The sequence below is a fragment of the Pseudopodoces humilis genome, chromosome 2, assembly GCF_049639895.1.
Source record: "Pseudopodoces humilis isolate 2021_Gansu_Grassland_sample_001 chromosome 2, ASM4963989v1, whole genome shotgun sequence".
NCBI classification, from domain to species: Eukaryota; Metazoa; Chordata; class Aves; order Passeriformes; family Paridae; genus Pseudopodoces; species Pseudopodoces humilis.
In genome coordinates, this window is record NC_142201.1 from 858,614 (window position 1) to 881,075 (window position 22,462).

Genomic DNA, 22,462 nt, shown 5'->3' on the forward strand with positions numbered 1-22,462 from the left:
GGCCGCCGTACTGACGCGCGGCCGCGGCCCCCCGTGTGACGGGCAGGGAATGTCACCAATCAGAGCCCACAAAAGAGCCAGAGCCCCGCCCCTTCCAGCCAATCAGAGATCTGACAGCCCCGCACTGACGTGCGAGCTCCACCCGCTCCCCGCGTGACAGGCAGGGGGCTCCACCAATCAGAAACGGGGATGACGGCAAGGCCCCGCCTACCCCACCAATTACAGCTCTGCCAGGCTGAGGGGCCAGCGATTGGGGAGCGGTGAGGGGCAGCCGCGCTCCCTCCTCTCCGCCCGCGGGAGGGGCCTGTATTGTGCATACGGTGTTAATTCATGAGGTAATTGCAAGTGGCGTCTGCTCCCTCTCCCCGGCGATGTCCCAGAGGTCGTGCCGGGCGCCGTATCCTCCCTCCTCGCCTCGTGAGTGAGTGACATCCGCGAGAACCAATCGTACCTCGGCTTCCACGATGAATGGCGGCCAATGCGACCAATCGCGAGCGCTCACGTGCCGCTGGATGCAATGATTGGTTGCAGGGCGGGGGGGCGGTGCCTGAGGGCGAGGCGGAAGTGAGGGAGTGTCATGGCAACCGCGCGCGCGTCGCGGCGCTCGGGAGTCCCGCGGAACCGGAGCTCCTGAGGGCCGGCCCGGGGCTGTCGGAACCTCTCGGTGCGGGCCGGGTGCGCTCGGAGCTCCTGAGGGCCGGCCCGGGGCTGTCGGAACCTCTCGGTGCGGGCCGGGTGCGCTCGGAGCTCCTGAGGGCCGGCCCGGGGCTGTCGGAACCTCTCGGTGCGAACCGGGTTCGCTCGGAGCCCTTGAAGGGCTTCCCGGGGGTCGCGGGGCGGGCACGGCCTCATGCGGGGGGGTCTCGGGATGGTCTCTCAGGGCTTAGAGCTGCAATAGTGATCGCATGGTTTCCTGCCTCTCTACTCCCTGGTTTCTTTTTTCCTCGTTAACTCAGTTTTACTGTTTGGTTGTTTTGGTTTTCGTTGTTTTTTCCTTTCTAAAGGTTCCTGTTCGTTGAGGACGACGCGGACCGAGGCGGGAGAGGAGACCAGAAACCCAGGCGGTGATTTTTGGTGAAGTCACGAGTAAGGCTCGCTGTATTACTGCACGGGAATTCCCTGTGTCCCCTTTGCAGTGCCCCTGTCTGAATTGTGTGGTTGGGTGGCACAGAGCCCCTCTGCTGAACGGGACAGCCGTCAGTAAATGCTGTGTCCTTCGGTGCCTTTGCTGTACCTACATCAGGGCCTGAAGGGGCTCCAGGAGAGCTGGAGAGGGACTGGGGCCAAGGGCTGCAGGGCCAGGAGCCAGGGAATGGCTGCCAGTGGCAGAGGGCAGGGCTGGATCTTGGGATCTTGGGCAGGAATTGTTCCCTGGCAGGGTGGGCAGGGGCTGGGATGGAATTGCCAGAGCAGCTGGGGCTGCCCCTGGATCCCTGGCAGTGCCCAAGGCCAGGCTGGACATTGGGAGCACCTGGGACAGTGGGAGGTGTCCCTGCCATGGCAGGGCTGGGAATGGGTGGGATTTGGGGTCCCTCCCAGCCCAAACCATTCCACGACTCTGTGACTCTCAGTTTTGTGGATTTTCTCTGTTATGGGCAACTAAACCGTTGATCTGGTTTAGAAATTCTGTATCACAAAGACTCAAATTGCCTGCAAACAATGGCTGTGTTTCTTACAGAGTGCTTTAATTTACTTTAATTTACCAGGGCTTTAATGCCTTGTTTGCCCACAGACACTGCAGATGTCACAGTTTGGTTGCTGGGTTTTTCAGGTCGCTATGAAGGCCCTGTATGGTCAGCAGAATTCTCCTGGAGAGGAAATGACATTTGTGTTCCAAGAAAGAGTGAGTTCCCATCAGAACAGCTCTGTCCATCAGGCAGTGGGAGAGGAGAGTTTGGCTGAGTGTCACGGAGGAACTGAGGCACAGAAATCTTGTGCAGGCTTGGGAAAGGACTGGTAGGGGAGGTGCATTTGCAGCAAGTTCTATCATCAGCACTTGCCAAGACCACTGCTGAATTTCTCTGCAGTTTTGGTGTCCAGACTTTACAAGTAAGCTTTGCAGTCTTGAAAGATGACACACATTTCCTGACTGCATTTTCTAGTCCCTGGAAAAGTAGAAACAGAGCTTGAAGAATCTATCAGGTTTGGGGTAACAACACCGGTTCTTACTGAGGTTGTTTCTTTGACATCATTTAGACTTCATTTTGGACTTGAATGTTGAGCTCAGGTTTGTCAGGATTTGTGCCTCAGATAAAGGGAAAAAAAACCTCAACAGAAAAATAATGTCAGTGTCTGATGAGGTTTAGTAAGGTCTAGTTTGCAATAATAATATCAGAATATAGTAACCTAATAATGATGAAGATGATAATGATGAGTAAGGTCTAGTGACCAGTTTGCAATAATAATATAATGCTAATGTTAATAGTAATAAAAATAACAATTGTATTATATTATAATGGTAATAATAATAATAATAATAGCAATAATGTACATGTACTAAAAATGGTGTTGTAAACCCCTTTTCATTGGAAAAACCTGTGTGCTTTCCCCACTAAAGAAGTGGAGAAATGCTTTCAGGAGCTGGAGAAGCTCCTGTGGGCACATCCATTGTCTAACACAGCAACTGTAAATCTGTCCTAGGAGAACCTGCCTCCCACCAGAGACCACGATGTGAAGGTGCAGGTCAGAGCTTGTGCTCTGAGCTGGGTGGACACAAAGGTATTTGCTTGGTGTTGTGTAAAGCTGGGGGTGTCTGTGGTTTCCATGGCCCTTGGCTGTGGCTTTGCTGCTGGCAGTGGGCACAGGACTGGTCTGGGATTCTTGCACAGCTCTGAATAAATAGCATCTGGAATTTGGTTTCTAATTTATGGAGACAGATCAGTTGTCAGCTGTGAGATCTCTTGCAATAAATCCCTTTTTTCTTCATTTGCACTCTTAAGTCACAAATTGGCTTGGCTGGTAATAACTCCCTGCTTTTAATTTTTAATATATTTCGAAATTGAAATGCAGAATTCAGTGCCATGATTTAATGTTGACTGAGGAATGTGTGCACCTTTTTCCCCCTGGATATCATTTTGGTAATTGCCCAGCCTTACTGATGATACAATGCTGTAAGATGATAATAAATATGTAAATACAGAGCCTTTTTCAAGATGTTGTAGGCATTGTTTTCATTTAGCTCCTGTCAGAAATTAAACTGAAGAAGGAACTTGTGCCTGTTGGGAGAGAAATTTCGGGAGTTGTGCTGGAAGGTGAGTGAGTGTCACTGCGCAGGGAGGGGAGGGAGCAGGGATTCCAGTCAGAAGAAAGAACTCCTTTTTGGGTAGGGCACCTTTAGAAGCAGCAATTCTTTGCTTCCTTGATTGCTCTCCCAGTGCTGTTATCACTCCCCTGAGGTGGAGTGTGCAGCCTGGCTCTCAGACATCACCTGTGTGTTCCTGCATGGAACTTCTTGTAGCTGAGGTGCCGGAGTTAGGGAATCCAACATTTGGGCTTGCCATGTGTGTAATCCATAGAATTATGTTTTTTCACTATAAATGTATATCTTTAGTTTTGTGATCTAGTAATAACCAGTGCTTCCAAATGCACATCCCATTCCAGCTATAAATATTTCTCTTCTTTCCTCCTTTTCACCTCTCCATGGTGAGTTGGAAGCAAGGTGACCTTTTTCCAGCCAGATGATGAAGTGGTGGGTAAGTTAATGCCTGTTTGCCTCAACTGACACCATCAGTCATCTTTTTATAATGAGTGACTGAGGTTAGAATCATTGGTAAAGCTAAATTGACCGTGTATTTTCAAAATTAAACTGCTGTCACATGCATAAACTTATAAATGGGAATTCTGGTCTAAGAACGTTGCCTTAGGATTTGAAATACGATTTTGTATTAACCACCAAATTGTGACTGGTGCCTTAGGAGAGAGGAGTCATTTCTGTCCTATGTTTATATTTTGTGTGCTGAATCAAAGGGTTGGAGGATGACTGAAGGTCTGAAAGCAGGACAGAGTGATGTGGGGAGAATGTCTATTTGGACATCGTGGTCCTTCTTGCATTATTCCCTCACTGCACAAGAACTGCTGTGGGCAGCTCCTAGACACTGATTATTCCCTGGATAAACCTGGAGACAGCTCCAGGTGTGCACAAGCACGTTTTTAATGGGAGCTGTGAAAGACAGGACACAGCAGCCAGATTTGCAAGGCAAAGCCCTTTGGTCTAAATGGAGTGTGAGACTTGTGGGAGAGAGGGAAGAAAAGCATGGTTTTCCCTGGGATGGAGAGGACATGAATTCAGGAGATGGAGCAGGCGCCAGAAGCTCCTGTTCAGGAGAGTTCTGTGGCCAGTGAAGGTAAAAAGCTCAGTTATAACCAGGATGGAGGGATCTTTTCTGCTACTCTGCTTTTGCTTTCTCTGCCTTCCCTGGGTAGTTTGTTTTTCCTGCACTTCCCTTTTCCTATTCCTGCTTTTTAGCACTTCCACATTCCTGTGTGTTCTTCCTCTGCTTCTTCCTGTGCCTTTGTTGCTGCCTTTGCAAACCCCACGTTCAGGAATTGGGATGGGAATTGAGAGGGGCTGTGGGGTGGCTGCTCCGTGCCCCAGATCCCTCCTCTGTGATCCACAGCCAGGAGTGGAATGGGACACTCAGGGTGTGGTGTGAGTCCAGACATCACCAGACAAAAATGACACCTGCCAGTACCAAACAGCACTCACTGGTGTCCCCAGCCTTTCTCCCTCAATCCCAAAATGCTGTGGAAGCACCTCTGGAACTGCCTGGTGCCCATGGACACCCCAGATTAGCACCTGGCCAAGGTCTCCTACCTGTCCTAAACCTGCCAAGAGGGACTGAACCCAGAGCAAGCCAGGCCAGGGAATTCCTTGGGAGGGTGCTCAGTTGGAATGATTGCTTGTGTGAAATTCAAGGTCTGTGTTCTGTTTTTTCCAGGAATTTTGCCCCTGGATTCTGAGGAGTCTGGTGTATGTGAAGTTATCCTGGTTCACGAGCATTATTTGGGTTTGTAGATTATACATTTTGCTAATAATTATTTTGACTGTATCTGTAGACTTTGAGCTTTTCTTAAAGGGAGCACATTACCTTGGAGCTCTGGGCACACTCCTTCCATTCCAACATTCCAAAATTTCAGCAGCCCCACCAAGTCACAGAAGTTTGAACACTCAGTGCTCTCAAGGGTTTTTTTTTTGGCTGACACCATTTCACAGTTTGAGATGGCCTAAACCACACAAGCTTTCCCTGTTTTTTTCCTTTTCCTTTTTTTCCCTTTCTAACTTCTGTTGCTTAATTGTTGTTATACTTTTTCCTAATCTGTCAGAAAACTTAGTGAGGAGAAATTTGGTTTTTTCTTCCCTTTGACTCAGTCCAGCAACGTCACTTGGGACTAGACTAACAGACAGGGTGAAACAAGCAGACTGGAACTGGAGAAAGGAAAATTCAGGGATGAGGGTCAGGGAAAGCCTGGTATTGAAACACTGTTTTCAATTATTGTGAGCTTCCAGTTTTCTCTTTCTGGGCATAGATTGCTTTAATGAGTAAGATACTAAATGTGGGAGTCCCTGTCCTTCTTCCAACAGTTTGTTATCTTGAGCACACTATTCTTTTGCTCAAAATTTGCTTTTCCCAAAGAAACTGTGGCTGCCCCATCCCTGGAAGTGCCCAAGGCCAGGTTGGATGAGGATTGGAGCAGCCTGGGACAGTGGGAGGTGTCCCTGCCCATGGCAGGAGTGGCACTGGATGGGCTTTGAGGCAACCCAAACCATCCTGGGATTCTAAATATCTAAATATAGGTTGTGTTGTTTCTGTGACTGCCTGTGAATTCCAGCTGTGTAGGTATGAGGTGGCTCCCTTAAACTTATACCAAAATGGAATCCTTAATTTACTTGTGTAAAATATGGCAAAATATCCTCTTAATACAGGAGGGAAACAGGAATCGATGATGGGGACCTGTTTGCAGGTGGAGCCTTCCTGACTTGCTGTGACAAGTTTTGCTGAACAAGCCCCAGGGATTTTCCTGGGGTTTTTACCATCTCTTTGGTGTGTTTGTTTGTGTATTTGTTTGTGTTTGTCCCCCCCAGTTCACAAGCCACAGAAGGTGTGTTGGGTGGAGGCCGCCGGGACGGTGCGGGACGGGCTCCGCGCGTACACGGCCCTGCACTACCTGTCCCAGGTGTCCCCTGGCAGCAGTGTCCTCGTCCTGGATGGAGCAAGTGTGGGTACCAGCTGGGCAATGCTCACAGATTTCCTCTGCACAAACCTCCCATGGTAGTCTGAAGCACAGAGTGCATGCCCTAGCTCTGACATCCAAGAAAACACTGAATTTCATATAACACCACAAAAACAACTGTCAAAGTTAAATAGAAAAGCTAAAAGTGTGAGTGTGTAAATTAAAGAGTTTTCTTAAGTCACTGAGTAAAACAGTTAAAGTTTAGAGTTTAGTGTAAAGAACAGAAGACAAGATAAAGAATTTAAAGTAGTGTCTCATCCTTCTTCATCTTCTTCTAGAAGTTTTTGAGTAGTAGTAATAAAAAATGCTTCAGCACACAAATGTTAAGTCATGAAGTCACTAAAAAAAAATACATGTGTCTAATTAAGTGAAAGTAAGTATAAAAATAAAAAAGCTGCATAGTTCAGAGCCATTTTGCACCATTCAAGCCAATCTGAAACAAGCAATAAGTTAGCAGGTCTTCAGACTTTTTGTCTAAGTCTTATAATAATATATTAATAAACACAAAAAACAAGAGCCTAACAAACCTGTAGAATATCCTTCCTGACACAAAACTAAGATCAGTGAAACTCCCTGTGAAAGAGTATCCTGAAAAAACTCAGCCCTAAAAAAACCAAAATGCAACAAACCTCCCTGCATTTCTCACAGCTGTGCTCTCCAGGGAGTGCTGGCAGTGCCCTGCATTTCATGGGTTTGCAGGAAGGGCTTTCCCACGTGAGATCCTGAGCAGGAATATTGTCCTGCCTGGAGTCTCGGGGTGCAGAAAGGGAGGGTGTTCTGGTGTCCTGCAGTGACACTGTTTTGCCCAGAGCCCTCAGGGATAATTGCAGGAAAATGCCTTATTTTTCAGTCCTCTCCCACCTCTACTTTTTACCTTTTCTTGGATATGAATAATTTGATTTGCATCCCTGTAGTTCGTAGTGCTAATGAAGATGTGAGGCTCCCTCAGCCAAGGTTCTGTAATGTAAACATGGCTGGGGCTTTTTCCTTGGAGCTTTTTTCCCTTCAAGCTCAGAGCTCCAACTGTAGTGAAGGTGGCTGTGGTAATTAAAGTAATATCTGAAATGTTTTGTTGAAGACAAGAACCAGCTACTGACCAAAAGTTCATTCAGAGCTTCCCAGTCACTGAAGAGTTGTTTTGGCCTCACTTAGGACAGAAGCAGGTCTGTGAATACTCAATTCTTGGTTCAGCTGTGTTTTGTTGCAGGAGTAAGTTCATTTCTGGGTACTCTCCTGGGTGGCCTTTGCAATATAATTGCTCTTAAACAACATCAAATCATTGGTGTAAATAAATGAATTAATCAATTAATCAATGGCCCTGCTTTTCCCTCCTCAGCCATTTGGTACCATCGCGATTCAGCTGGCCCAGCACAGAGGGGCCAGAGTCATCTCCACTGCCCACAGCCTGGAGGACAAGCAGTACCTGGAGAGACTCAGACCTGCTGGGGGTGAGTTTTATCCTTCAGTTTTAAAGTTTGTCCTAAAGAATGTCTCAAAATATTTTTTTTTCTGCCAGGTCTAGAGACTTCCTTCTGTAAAAATTAAATACAAATTGATAAATAGTCTAATTAAATAGTTTTCAGGTTTGTTCTGTGCTCCACAGGTATTTAATTTCTGGTTTAGGTGTTCTTAATGGCACTTTGATTCTCCATTTCAGTTGTAATGACTGGCAGTACTTTCCACTAGTGCTGAGTGCTGGCTTTTGGCTTAAGTGCTCAGGAAATCTTTCCATTTGATGAAGTGGTTGCTGTGGAAGGAAGGAAGGATTGCTGACTCACCACTACCCCAGTGTGTGCCAGAGCTCACACACCTGACACCCAACACTCAGCAGCCTCAGATTACTCCTTGTAGTGTTTTATCAAGTCTCAGGTACTGCCACTGCTGGAGCTGGATGCATTCTCCTGCTTTCTAAAGGAGCTTGGCCTCACACACAACATTTGCATTCTTCCCTGACTTCTTCTCTTTGATACTTCAGTTTTTGGGATTTTTTTCCCTTCTGAAAATAACATGAGAAAATACTCTGTGTAGGAGCTACTGGCATTTTTTTCTGATCAAAATTGCAGTGGTGTTTTGTGGAGGAAAGTGGAATATTCCTTTATTCAGACAGTTTTAAAATAAAGGATGAATTGTCAGGTCTGGCTGGATTGCAGCAAAAGGCTAAAACTGGTACCTGCTACTTCCCCCTGCAAATAGCAAGTGCTGCAGCGTAATCCCCAGGTTTATTTGTCAGAGTATGATTTGTGTTGGCATTCACTGAAGTTCCAGAGCTGTAAAATGCCTTTGTGGGGAGCCTTGTGCAGCCCCATCTGTGTGGTTACAGCTGCACCCCAGAGCTGGGCACATCAGCTGCAGGAGGGGATGCTGCAGCACCTGCCACACTGATTTCTCTAGAGCATGACAGTAACACTGTTTTTTTTGCAATTTGACCCAAAAAACCCATCATTTTTCCTAATTTCAGCAGCCTTTTTTACTGTCTCTATGTTTATATATTTTACTGCATTAGCAGTTGTGAGAGACATCAGAACTGGAAGATTTTTGGGAATGCTGTTGCTATGCAGAGCCCTGTTGTACCAGCTGTTACAGGGCCAAAGAGGAAATAATGAAGACTTAAAACTTCCTTTTGTAACATTTTATGGAATGTTAGTATATTTTTTAATTATATGAAAAATTTTGCTAATTATATGAAAAATTCATGAGCTAGGAAAGGATTTGGCAATTTTATTCTCACTGTCCTGAGTTACTTTTTACAGCATTTTTAAGTTCTTTGAATGTTAATATCAAATAGATCCACCCAAGCTCTAAGTGGCTTCTTGTGTCTGTGGGTGGGGAATTTTCAGTTCTGTGCTTGTTCAGTGGATTTTTGGCAGTTTTCAGTGAGCAGCAATTTGTGTTATCGTTGTTGAGCATACCAAGCTGCTTCCTGGAATGGCTGAGGGGGGAAAAATGATAACTGCAACTTTATTTCAAATAAAGAAATAGAACCTGGATGCAGCATTAAAGAGAAAAAGAGTTTGAGTGCAAAAGGAAAAAGCTTTTAAAAGAGTTCAGACTTTCAGATTTGTTTGTTAATTTATGTGATTCCAGTGCCTGAAGTAGAAGTTCTTGGTAATGTTTCAGGATTTGTATTTGGACCAACAGGATGGGGCTTTTTTTGTCTTCAGTGATCTCTGGAGTAAAAATTGTAATAGAATAAGGAGGGGATTTTACCAAATTTTGACATTTTAATGGGTGTGTTTCAGGCTGGGGACAGAATATTCCATAAACAGTGGGATGAGTTTCTGTTAGAGATCCCAAGGAAAAGTATCTATACATACACAGATATTTCCTCTGCTCCCAAAGGCACCTCCTGTTTTTCTTTTAGTTTGGTTTAGGAGATTTTATTCTGTGCCACCAACACTCTTGGGGGTGCCTCTGCTTAGAACCCCCAGTGAACACGATCCCAAAACCCCCAGCACATCCTGGGGTGACAGGGTTTAAACTGCAGCTGAACTTCCTGGGGAAAAGCTAACTCTGGGAACTCTGTGGAATCCTGGTGTTCTGTGCCTGCCAGCAGTGGAGGAGAGAAACTGAAGTTTTGCCAGTCAGGAAAATGTTACTTTGGAAGTTGTGCAAGTCACAGCAGAAGAAACTGAACTAATTTACCAGTATTCTGTGAGAAATACATAAATGACAAAGGATTATGGAAAATTATATTACACTTTGTTGCTTGGCCTTTTCCACAGTGGTGACAATTTTTTCCAGCATTTTTTAGGAAGGAAGTTGACCAGGATTTTGAATTATTGTACTGAGTTAAGGAACAAAACTTGACATTTTTGCTATACAGAAATCAGAATAGTCAAACTGGTGGAACTCTGGCCTTTTTTTTTTTTTTTTTTGATTGCCAGGGTTTAGGTCTATGAAACCAGAATAATTTTCAAAAAAATGAAATTATTTGCAGAAATAATACCATGTCATATTTGCCCTGTTAAGGAAAACCTTTTAACTTCTTGACTGGAGGAAGCTAAGAAGAAAATTATATTATGGGGATTTATTTGCTTATGGGGAATGTGGCTATCATTAACAATTAATTATTATCCCATCTTTAGTAAATTTTAGCCATGTGTTCTCTCCAGTGAAATCATTTTACTTCAGTGAAAAAAAAAGAGGGAATGACTTAGGAATTGGATGCATCCTATGATTTGATTGGGGATTTGAAGGGACAAAAAGAACCAAACCCAAGGCATTTATTGATGATTTGTTAATATCCTTAATGACCAACTCCTTGCATTTTTCTTGCTCCCTCTTTCCGTCCCTCCCTGCTTCTGGGATCACATTCCAGAAGGAGCCCGGCAGCCTTTGGTGGGTAAGTGCAGATCAGAGCTCAGGCCAGGAGCCTCTGGAATGGGCCTCCAAATTTGGTTGATGCTCTTTCAAGTTCTCATTTTGCTGTGAAGTCTTTGGCCTGTTTAGTTTCTAAATGTTTGTTCTATCTCACAATGATGAAACAAAACCTGTAGCTGCTCCTTTTCTGTCCCTGTGTTATTGTTGTAATGTTAAAAATGGCTTTTAGCTGAAAGAGAGCAGGGCTGGATGGGATCTTGGGCAGGAATTGTTCCCTGGCAGGGTGGGCAGGGGCTGGGATGGAATTGCCAGAGCAGCTGGGGCTGCCCCTGGATCCCTGGCAGTGCCCAAGGCCAGGCTGGACATTGGGAGCTCCTGGGACAGTGGGAGGTGTCCCTGCCATGGCAGGGCTGGGATGAGATGATCCTTAAGGTCCCTTCCAACCCAAACCATTCCAGGATTCTCATTCCTGATTCTGTGGTTCATCTTTATAACCAACCATAAATTGGGCATCAGAGATACATGACAGGACAAGGTGTTGGTGGCTTTCAGTTCAGCAGTATTTCAAGAGCAGATGTAAATCCCTTCATCTAAACATTTAATGAATAACCCAGAGAGCCAGGACTTGGACAAGAATAGCAAAGAATTAACTTAGAGAAGGATTTCTAATCTTCTAATCTTAGAGTGCCACATTTTATCCTTTTGGGCCAAGAAACTCATGAGCTGAACTTCTGCACTCATACTTTTTGGTGTTGATTTTGCACTGTGTTGAAAATGAAAGGAAAAAAAGATGTGCCAGGGTTTTTTGGGTGTAGCTGCAAACCCGTTTGTGATACCTGCAGAGAGCAGAAGCTGCTGCTCGGGGTCTGAGCTCTCAGTTTTGAGCATCTAACTCTGTTTCCATGGACCTGAAGCTGTTTTTGTTGGTGTCCTGCTCTGGCAGCCCGAGTGATCGACGTGTCCCACGGGAAGATTGACGTGGCTGAGAGCTGCCTGGAGGAGACAGGCGAGCTGGGCGTGGACATCGTGCTGGATGCTGGAGGTATTCCTGCAGTTCTGCTTCCTTGGGAATTCCATCATCTAAATATAGAAAAATATATATAGAAATAATATATGATTTAGCATTTTTATATATAAAATGTATATATTAAATTATAATTATATATGGTTTATATATATAAAATGTATATATAAATATAATAATATATGGTTTATATATTCTTCTAGAATTAAATTATATATTATTTTACTATATATATTTTATGATATATTATGTGTATATACTATATATAATATATAATAAAATATATTGCTATATATATTATATGTAATAAAAAATATATTATATATAATTATTATACTTAGCATATATAAAATCTATTATCTTATATATGTGTAATATCTATTATATATTATATTAATTATACGTATTATACTAATACATATACTATAATATAGTTTATAGTTGTTATATATGGGTGTTATAGTTATATATGGTATTGTATACAATATGTATATTGTACATATAATATATGTATACATTATGTTATATATACTATATAATATGTATTTTATACATTTTATATATTATATACATTTTACATATTATATATTATATACATTTTGCATATTATATATTATATACATTTTACATATTATATAATTTATATTATGTACTATTATGTTATATACTATATAATACAGGCTATATTACTAGCCTTTATTATTATATATTACTATTTATTATATAGTATTAGAAATATAAACAAAATATTACTCTCTTATTCTGAATAACACATATAAAATACTCAGGGTATAAATAAAATTATAAATTCAGAGTTTTCAACGACTTTTAGCTGAAACAACCAAAGAACTTAGAGTTCCACCAAAATGTGTGGAAATAAATACATATTGAATTTTCCACATTTTCTTCTGAGCTCAGAGGAATTTCTTCTCCCTCCCCAGTGAGGTTGTACAGTGCTGAAGATGAGCCAGCTTCCAAATCCCAGCTGCTGCCTCACAAGCACGACATCATCACTCTCCTTGGGGCTGGGGGACGCTGGATAACGACAGAGAAGAACCTGCAGGTAAAGATGCCTGTGGCAGGGAGTAATTTGTCCCACAGAAAATAGAGGTACAGACACATAAAACTATTTTTTCAACCTGTCAGTGTTACAAGTTTCCTCTTTTAAGAGTGAGCAAGGGGTGTTTTTTCGTTTGGTTTAACCATCTCTATAAAATAACCATTTAACCTTCATTTATGTATGGGGAAATGTAGCTAAATTACATTTTTTTTCAATTTGCTTCAGCTGGATCCTCCAGACAGCCATTCCTTGTTCCTTAAGGGAGCCTCGGTGTCCTTCCTGAATGATGAGATCTGGAACTTGTCCAATGTGCAGCAGGGGAAATATCTCGATATCCTTTGGTGGTCCTGTGGAATTCTCACTGCTCAAAGGAGTGAAAATGCAACTGGGAAATCCCTCTGGGAGTTCTTCTCTGCTCAGTGCTGCAACCCAGCTGAAAGGTGGAGCTAAAGTATAAGAGACACTCAGGTTTTAAGGTATTTTCTGCATTCCTTTTAAAGACATTGTGGAATCCCAGACTGCTTTGGTGGGAAGTTAAAGCCCAACCAGAGCCACCCCTGCTGTGGCAGGGACACCTTTCACTGTCCCAGGCTGCTCCAAGCCCTAATGTCCAGCCTGGCCTTGAAAATGTCTCTACAAGCTTCATTAAAAGTAGTGCTGCAAAACACCCATTCTGGGGGGAAAAAATGCAGTAGTTTGGTTCATTATTGAACCAAATAATTAAATTAAGATCTATAATTAAATTAAGATCTATATGTTTTTATTTTATGCAAGTGACATTTTTGATTTTTTTTTTTTTTGTACTTGTGCTTTTGGACATTAGATGCATCACTTGTAAACTTAATGCCCTCATATTCACTGCAGAAGTGGAAGCGTTTTGGCTTCCTAACTTTTCCTTTATTTGCAATGTACAGAACTATTAGGTACATAAAATGTATTGATTTGTTTTGTACCTAAAATTTATGGAGGGACAATGTGGATTGGGAAAAAGGAAAGGAATGTCCCCTACATTTGGGTTGATGCAGCTGGACTGAGCTCCATGGGTAGGACATTTTCAGCCCTGGAAGGTTTGGGTGCTTTTGGCTTTAGGGACTTGTGTATCTTGTGAAATTCTGGAGCATCTGAATCATAAATTGATCCTTTTTTAAAAGAACTTGAGCTTCAAATATCAGTCTGATTGCCCTTAAAATGAAGGATGAGCCTTATTGTTTGAGTGTCATACAAAGATTGAATACAGCCCCACGTGTTGGCTGGTGGTCATTAACTCACAGACCCCTCACATGGCAGGGTGCTCCAAGAATTTCCAGCCTCTGCTGTGTTCCCACCTTCATTTTGGTTTTTTATCAGGTGCCTATATGAACAGTCACAACAGCTACCTGGTCCCAAAATCTGTTCTCTTTGTTCTGCACAAAAAATGCCAATGATTGATGATTGATTGATGTTATACTAATGCAGGCTACACTTGTATTTCATATTGAAATACTGAGTATTTTCATATTGAAAAAATTGAAATATTCCATATTTCATTTCTGCATCCTATGTCAGAAAAGGAGGTTTCTGATATAGAAACAAGTACAAAAATCTGATCTAAAGGAAGGAATTTGGGTTCATTTTCATTTTGGCTTGATCTTGCTCAGTTTTTATCAGTACAGGGCTGTGACCAGCAAATGTGATTGTAAAGGGATTTCTGTCCAGCTCTATTGTTCCTTAACAGTCCTCTTGGATACCCATCCTGGAAGATATCATGGAGAAATTATCAAATAACATTTTCAGGTGAGAGACGTGAAGTTTTCTGTGGCTTTTTAAATTCAGCATTAGAAGTAGAAAACTCTTGCCAGCACTAACACTCCTGAGCAGAGCTTCAGGAAAGAAGTAGACTCCCATAATGAGGTGGGCATGGAAGATCCCTTCCCTTAAAGCAGGATAACAACTGCTGATGAGCAGAACCCTCCCCATCACCCCCCTTTTTCCCTTGCAGGAAGGATCTCTTTTCATTCACTTGTAGCTCCTGTTTGCTTTGGGGCTTTTCCCTTCTTCTGTGCACTGAAGCAAAGCCATAAAACTTATTTTGTGGGAGGAGGGAGGTTGACACAGTGAAAGTAAAGTCTGTCCTGTGATATTTCTGTTGGTCTGGGTGTGCTCACCAGCACTTTCTACTGTTTCATTTTAGGCCTCAGCTGGATGAACCAATCCCATTGTACGAAGCCAAAGTTTCTATGGAAATAGTTCAGAAAAATCAAGCAAGAAAGAGACAAGTCATCCAGTTCTGACACACAACTTCTGATTTCTCAGCCTGGAGAAGATAAAGAACTGTATTTGTGGAGTAAATCAGCGTACACTTGCAGGAAGCAAACAGAATTTAAACATTCTTTGTACCTCAGTACAAATGGTCTCTGAAGCTCCATGACTTCAGGGTTTTTTAATTCCCTTGAGCAGAATGTTCCCATCAGCAGCTTCTAAGGAAGCAGCCTTGACATAAAAATCTTGTCTGCCCTGCCGCACTTAAAAATGTCAGAAAGATCTACAGGCAAATGCAGTCGCTGTTGGTTTTCATTCCTAAGAAATTAAAGAGGGAAACAAAGATGTTTTTATTCGTCTTTTTGTCTCCAACCCCGACCAGCAGTCACCTTAATAGTTACATTTTTCTTTTGACAGCACTGAGACCGAGTGCTGCACTTAAAGATCTTAATTCACATTTAAAATTATTACTCAATTGAAGGACAGGGAAAACTATCAAGGTTGGCGAGGGTGCCAGATGGGAAGGACGTGGTACTGACAGCAGGAATTGCCCCCAGCTCTTTCCCTTCATTTCAGCACTAAGGCAGTAAACCTGGTAAACCCAGAGTCCCCAAGCTGGTGGAACTGTGTGAGTCAGATCTTTGAGGCACTTAGTGTAGCTTGTTACCTTTGATGTCTCCCAGTGCTGTGCAATATCACTTCCCCTCTTTTAACCTCAGCACAGCCCAGATCTGTCTGTCCAGCATTATCCATGATTGTGGTCTGTAGGAAAGTCAGCAGAGGGGAAGGAACTGCGTTTTGCTTTCCTCAAAGCATACTCTGACTGCAGAGCAAAAATACCTTTTTTCCTTCAGCCATGTTGCTCATTTTCACTGTGGATCACTCAAATCATGGACATGGGCACTGCAAAGCTGTGTCAGTGGGAAAGTTGGAGAGAAAACAGATTATCCAGAACCACACTTGATCTGTCTCCTCTCCCTCAGCGCACTTGGAGGAGGTTCTGGATAAATGATGCACGGCAAGGCGATGAAATCAGGAGTAACTCTGATTTTACTCCTGGCGTGCTGCCGTGCAGCCTCGGGAACCAGAGGTGCTCTTGTGCTCGTCTGAAGCGGGCGAGTCCTGCGGGAGTTCCACAGCGATCCTGAAGCCTTGGACCCAGCTGTTGATTTTTAATTGATGCTGCTCCGTTTGGCTTCAAGGTTTCCAAAATATGGCGGACCACCATAAACAAATTTAAAAGTTCAAAATGAGAAGAACAACATGACAGAAAAAAAAGAACAAAAAGACAAAACTGTGTAAGTATTTTATAGCAGTTTTATTAAGCCTTTTGTGAGTAGAGATGTTGCTCTTTATGACTTTTGAGCCACATGTATCTCTAATTATACCTTTCTAGTACCGTTATGCCTTTTAAGACCAGTGTAGAAGAGAACAGTGCAATCAATAGTGGTTTTCTGTCCCAAGAAAACGAAAAAACTCGTTTATCCCAAGTAGACTAAAGCCTGTGGGTTTCGTGTCCCATGTCACCCAACGGGGCCGTGTGCCGATACTGGCGCAGCCGAGCGCAGCCCTTGGGGCCGCTGTCCGAATGCATTTGGAAGGGCACGGACACACTTGGAGCGCCTTTGTGTGTCTTTGTGCTCCGTGCTTTTGTTTTGCCGTGCGGGCGGAGCGGGGCCGGCGGGAGCCGCGCTCCCCTCAGAGCCCCTGAGGGCGGCAGCAATGGCGGCGCCGCTCCCTCAGCACCGCCCTGGGGCGGAGCGGGCGTCCTTTGGCGCCAAGACGGGACCGCGGCTGCTCCGGGCCCCGTTCAGCCATGTCCGCCCCCGCCGAGCCCGGACACTCGCCCGGCTTCAAGAAGCCGCCGGCGCTGCTGCGGCTGAAGCGCAAACGCCCTGGGCGGAGGGTCGATCCCGCCGCCGCTGCGGAAGCCGCTGCTGCTCCGGCCCCGCGGGGCCCCTGTGGAGCCGCCCGCCGCCGCAACCCCTTCTCCAGCCTGGACAACGCTCCGCAGCGGGCGGCCGCCCCTCAGCCCCCGGCAGCGGCCCCGGCGGGCGGGGATCCATCGGCAGCGCCCTTCTGGCAGGTGAGATCGAGCCCCGGCAGCGGGGTCCTCAGCCCTCAGCCTTTGCCCTGAGCTCTCAGCTCTCGGTTATCGCCCTAAGCCCCTTTTGGATGCAGCCCGGGGCTCGCCCCCGCCTCCTGGCAGGCCCTGCTGGGCTGGAGCTGTTGCTCAACGCTGGGTGCGGGTCCTGGGCTCGCCCCGAGCCGGGTTTGTCTGCAGCCCGGGGTGCCGAGGATCACTCGGGAAATGTCACTGCACGGGCGGTTTTTAAAATGATCAGCCCGGTGCATCCTTTGTGCTGTGCCTTATGCTGCTCTTTCATTCAGTTTTTAGAGCCGACCTGTGAAGAGAAGCCCCCCAGGAGAGTGGAGCCTGCTGAAAGTTCTGGCATCCTCACCCTAAGCCAGGTATGAAACAGGACACGCTGCTGAAAAGATTTCAGCTTTTCTCAGGACACACACAAAGCTGAAACTGTTTCACTTGATATTCGGTGGCCCATCTCTATATAAAGGAATGTACTAAAATGTCAGTATTCAAGGAAATTTCTTACATTGATGTTTCCTGTTCTGGTGACAGTTTTTAAACCCAGCCTTCTGCCTGAGCTCACTGCTGTTGTAGTTCCACGGACAGAGGTTGTTGTCTTTCAGTTTTATTAACATGATGACTATAATTTTACTGTTTCTTAGTTTTATATGTAGTTGAGATGAGGATGTTCTTCTCCAGAACAGCTTTTTGTAGTTTTCAGCTGCAGAAATGGAGCACTTCATCTGGCACGTAAGAAAGCAAGAATTCCTGAAAACCATCCTTTCAAATGGAAAGAATTTTAATAGACAATTTTTAATGTTGTACTAGGTACGAAAACTGAAGTTCAAACTAAATTAGAAGGATAGAAAAAGAACAACAAACTGTCTAGGAGGTGCCCAGGGCTTTTTTTGGCATGTGACCTTATAGTCACCAGGAGAGGAAATGAAATAACCATTTTGGCATGGAAATTCTTGTCTTCATAAACATCAGGCTCAGGCCTTTTTTGTTTCAAACATTTATCCTTTTATTTGTTCCTAGTTTATATTATTGGAAGGACTCATGCATGCAAGGACTCACGTGGTTTTATAGGCAATGAATGGAGTATTTCTATTAGAATCTGCTACTGAGTAAAATAATCAAAATAATAAACCATGCCTTTGGTTTAGCCTGTGAACAGGTTTCATTTTCTGTGAGTTAACCAATGTTTCTGTTTGGTCAGGACCTTCATTCACCTCTTGCTGTACCCAAAGCTCCCTCCTCGCCAAGACAGGAATTCCCTGCAGACTGGAGTATTAAAACACGGGTTCTCTTCGTGTCCTCCCAACCCTTCACCTGGGCAGAACACCTGAAAGCACAGGAGGAAGCGCAGGGATTTGCTCAGCACTGCAGAGCTACAGAAACCACCTTGCCCCGGAGCGTGCAGGTGAGGGCTGGGTGAGGGTGGCTGGAGCTGCAGTTTTGTTTCTGGCAGCTTTGCTGTCCCCCTCAAACCCTGTTGGGTCCGCAGGAGCCGCGGCTGTGCACGGAGCTGCGCTGTGCCTTCCAGCAGAGCCTCGTGTACTGGCTGCACCCCTCGCTGCCCTGGCTGCCGCTGTTCCCCCGCCTCGGGGCAGACAGGAGGATGGCTGGGAAGGCCTGTCCTTGGGCACAGGACGAGGCCTTGCAGCAAGTGCTCATGAGTGACTGGTAAGTGCAGCCGGATTGCTGATGGGTTGGGTAACAGTGAGACAAAGAGATTTTAGTTCATTACAGAATCATGGGATGGTTTGGGTTGGAAGGGACCTTAAGGATCATCGCTTTCCAACCCCTGCCATGGCAGGGACACCTCCCGCTGTCCCAGCTGCTCCCAATGTCCAGCCTGGCCTTGGGCACTGCCAGGGATCCAGGGGCAGCCCCAGCTGCTCTGGCAATTCCATCCCAGCCCCTGCCCACCCTGCCAGGGAACAATTCCTGCCCAAGATCCCAAGATCCAGCCCTGCCCTCTGCCACTGGCAGCCATTCCCTGGCTCCTGGCCCTGCAGCCCTTGTCCCAGTTCCCTCCCCAGCGCATCAGTAGGGGAGAACTGCCTGCCCTGACAGTGCTGTTTATTCCCACTGCCAGGTCCGTGAGCTTCACCTCTCTGTACAACCTGCTGCGGGCCCGGCTCTGTCCCTATTTCTACGTGTGTGCAGCGCAGTTCTCGGTGCTGTTCCGCGCCGCGGGGCTGGCGGGCAGCGCCGTCCCCACCGCCGCCATCGCCCCCACCACGCGCGGCCTCCGCGAGGCCATGAGGAGCGAGGGTAAGCACAGCTGGGGCTGCAGCACCGACACGGCTACGGCTGCGACAGAGCCCTTCACTGCTCCCTTTCCTCCCCACCAGGCATAGAGTTCTCCTTACCTTTGCTCGAGGAAAGTAGAACCAGGAAACAGAAAAACCCGGAGAGTTTGGAAACAGAAACAGCCTCGGGCCTCGGAGAGGGCAGCGCTGTGGAGGATGCGGGGTAAGTTCCGATGCTGTGCAGTGCTGGAATTCAAGGGCGCTCCAGGCTCCTGCACAGTCCATTTGGAAAACCTTCCTCAGAGGCACTGCCCTCCTAACACTGATCTGTGTCTCCAGGGAACCTGCTCCCAGCGATGATGATGATGACGGAAGTTTCTCTTGGCTTGAGGAGATGGGAGTCCAAGACAAGGTGAAGAAACCAGATACTATTTCTATCCAACTGTATCCTTCCTTTGATCTTCCAGATGTGTGACACCAGGAAACCCTGCAGCTGTTACAATGCTGTGGTACACATGTTCTGGAGAAGTTTTTGAGAACCGTTTTCCAAATACGAATTTTCTCATTCCTGCATGTTCTGAGATACTGCATTTTTCTATTTTTTTTTTTTCATTTACTTTGCAAGTATTTCTAGGATTTGAAGCCAGGATTTAGATGCTGCTTAATATTTGAAGAACAGATCTGGATGAGTGCAAAGCTTGGTGGGGATTGGTTTTGGGGATTTTGGTCAGATGGGGTGTGGGGGGGTTCACTGCTCCAGCTTTTTGGCACATGGATGCTTCCCAGTGTGCCGTGGTTTTCCCTTGACTGGGCTCCCCAGGCGCAAGGAGAAGCACGAGGTGCAGGTGGATCACAGACCGGAGTCGCTGGTGCTGGTGAGAGGCAGCAACACCTTCACACTGCTGAACTTCCTGATCAGCTGCCGCAGCCTGGTGGCCGTGGCGGGCCCGCAGGCGGGGCTGCCCCCGACGCTGCTGGCCCCGGTGGCTTTCCGGGGCGGGACCCTGCAGACGCTCAAGGTGAGGGACACACAGCTGCCTCTAGGAAGGGGAAGGAAGCTGTTTCCTTCCCCAGGGATCAGACCCTGATTTGCTGGCGTTTCCCTCAGGCACCACAGCGGGATTGCTGTGGCTAAAGCCTGAGTCAGCATTTTGTCTGCAGGCAGGGTCTGTTCCTAAATCCTTACAGCACATCCCTGCACTGACCTGACATCCCAGGGTTCCCTTTCCTCACATCCCGAGAGACAAGAGGCTGAGCAGAACTGCCCAGAGGGAAAATGGTTGTTAAGATTCTCCCCAGATCTTGTAGGCTCTCAGAGCCCCTGAGCCACAGCTCACCAGCTGTTCCTGCCAGGAATGGTTCAGACTGGGAGAGACCTTCAGGATCACCCCAGTCCCACCCCCTGCCATGGGCAGGGACAGCTTTCACTGTCCTGGGTTGTTCCAAGCCTCATCCAAGCTGGCATTGGATACATCCAGGGGCAGCCACAGCTGTGCCAGGGCTTCCCCACCCTACAGCCAAGAATTCTTACCCTATATCTAACCCAAATTTCTTCCCAGTAAGAACAGGATGAGCTCCTTGTTCCACCAGAGAAGTTTATCCTGTTCTTCTGCACTTCCCAATCCCTACAGCATTCCTGCAGTCCAGGGGGTACATTTTAGGAGTTGTTACAGGGACAGTACAACCTCACGTGGAGTAGACAACACTGAGCAGTGTTTCTGTTTTCCGTGGGCTCTGGCAGTGTCAGAGCTGCTGAGAACTCGTCCTGGCTGCGGTGCTAACCGCGGTGTTGTGCCCTCAGGCTCGGACTGTCAGCGGCCGTGCCCGGGTGCAGGGGGGCTTTGAGGATGTGTTCAGCCTGGAGCTTCTGGGGCCCGTCCTGCCTCACACCCTGCACGCCCTGACGCTGCTGCTGGGCCCGGCACAGCGCGGCTCCTTCCGTGCCCTGCTCAGCCCCCACGAGCCCAGCGCCGCCTTCAACACCTGCCCGGCCCCACCCCAGGTGAGAACGCTCCCCACAACCGGGCCCTGCCCTTCTCGGTGCCGTGGTCTCGTTCAGCTGTCAGGGCTGGGTTGGACTCGATGATCCTGAAGGTCTCTTCCAACCTCATCATTCTCAGGGCTTGGCACCTGAATAGCCGGGATCAGCAGCTGCGGCCCCGGGGCAGAGGGGAAACGGGAGCTTCCCACAGAAACACTCATTCCCTGTGTGTGCCCTTCACAGGAAGATGTGCCCCAGGACCTCCCTGCCTGCGGCCTGCATCCCAAGACTTTGGAGCAGCTGAGTCAGTGTCCAACCCTGGGAAAATCGTCCCTCCACTTGCTGGAAATGAAGGATTACTGCTACACCTGGAAGGCCTAAGGAACACCGGACCCTGGAGCACAATGCTCCTTCCCAGGGCTGCAGGTGCTGAGCTTGGGGCAGGGCAGGAGGGACACGAGCGTGTCGCACATCCCTCGCAACTGCTGCACATCAGCACTTCCAAGGGCTGTGAAAGAAAGGAGGGGAAAGGCTATGGACATCTTTTTTTATTGTAGAAGGTGTTTTTTAAATAAAACGTGGTTTTATCGGTTTGCCGCTGGCAGGTCAGTGTTCCCCACACACACGCTCCTGCTCCAAGCATGGAATTCTGCTCCTGCTTGGAGCAGGAACTCCTAACCAGGTTGGAATGAGAATCCCCCAAGGAAGAGGGGAGGGACCAGATGAGCTTTAAAGTCCCTTCCAGCCCAAACCTTCAGGGATCCCAGGGATGGGTGGAATGCTTGGCAAAACCCCTTCCCAGACTTCACAGCCCCCTGCCACCCTCGGTAGCTGCACCTTGGTGGGTGGCACCTCCTGAAGTGGGGTCACCTTTGAACTCCAAAGGGAGGAAAGGAGGTCAGAGGGCCCCAGAGTTGTGGCTGCAGCGGGATTGACTTCCCAGAGCTGCTCAGCAGAGCTCCCACACCCAGCCCGGCCTTCCAGGGAGCCCTTTGTACAAACCACAGCCCCAAGGGGAGCAATGAAATGGCTGCAGCACCTGAGCAACAGAAAGAGCTCAGGCCTTGGCAGGGGCTGCCCAGGGAGCTTTGCAGTGCCCATCCCTGGAGGTGCCCAAGGAAGGGCTGGACGTGGCACTCAGGGCTCTGGGCTGGGGACAAGGTGGGCATCGGGCACAGCTGGGACTCCAAGGGCTGCGAGGGCTTTTCCAACCTCGGGAATTTCAGGGGTCACAGACACAGCACGGAGCTGCTGTGTGCTC

At 46.8% G+C, this 22,462-nt stretch overlaps 2 protein-coding genes across 7 annotated transcripts; both read left to right on the top strand.

Annotated features, from left to right (window-relative positions):
- Window positions 1-256: 256 nt before the first annotated feature.
- On the top strand, window positions 257-15,220 carry CRYZL1 (crystallin zeta like 1). Of its 5 annotated transcripts, none has more exons than XM_088051683.1 (15): window positions 257-335; window positions 1,005-1,086; window positions 1,772-1,843; window positions 2,641-2,718; window positions 3,179-3,251; window positions 3,648-3,692; window positions 4,938-5,006; window positions 6,083-6,216; window positions 7,568-7,679; window positions 10,550-10,573; window positions 11,495-11,593; window positions 12,517-12,638; window positions 12,861-12,966; window positions 14,363-14,408; window positions 14,806-15,220. In XM_088051683.1, the coding sequence occupies exons 3-15, from the start codon at window positions 1,778-1,780 to the stop codon at window positions 14,903-14,905; spliced, it is 1,074 nt and encodes a 357-aa protein (XP_087907809.1). In that variant the 5' UTR covers window positions 257-335; window positions 1,005-1,086; window positions 1,772-1,777; the 3' UTR covers window positions 14,906-15,220. The 5 variants fall into 5 exon arrangements, with proteins under 5 accessions (XP_087907809.1, XP_014111104.2, XP_087907808.1 ...); XM_014255629.2 differs by lacking the exon at window positions 257-335 and adding an exon at window positions 559-664; XM_088051682.1 differs by lacking the exon at window positions 257-335 and adding an exon at window positions 565-784.
- Window positions 15,221-16,555: 1,335 nt separating this feature from the next.
- DONSON (DNA replication fork stabilization factor DONSON) lies at window positions 16,556-21,794 on the top strand. Of its 2 annotated transcripts, XM_088051680.1 has the most exons (10): window positions 16,556-16,959; window positions 17,265-17,345; window positions 18,182-18,385; window positions 18,470-18,648; window positions 19,064-19,242; window positions 19,323-19,443; window positions 19,560-19,664; window positions 20,041-20,239; window positions 21,022-21,222; window positions 21,445-21,794. In XM_088051680.1, the coding sequence occupies exons 1-10, from the start codon at window positions 16,690-16,692 to the stop codon at window positions 21,580-21,582; spliced, it is 1,677 nt and encodes a 558-aa protein (XP_087907806.1). In that variant the 5' UTR covers window positions 16,556-16,689; the 3' UTR covers window positions 21,583-21,794. The 2 variants fall into 2 exon arrangements, with proteins under 2 accessions (XP_087907806.1, XP_087907807.1); XM_088051681.1 differs by lacking the exon at window positions 21,022-21,222.
- Window positions 21,795-22,462: the final 668 nt, after the last annotated feature.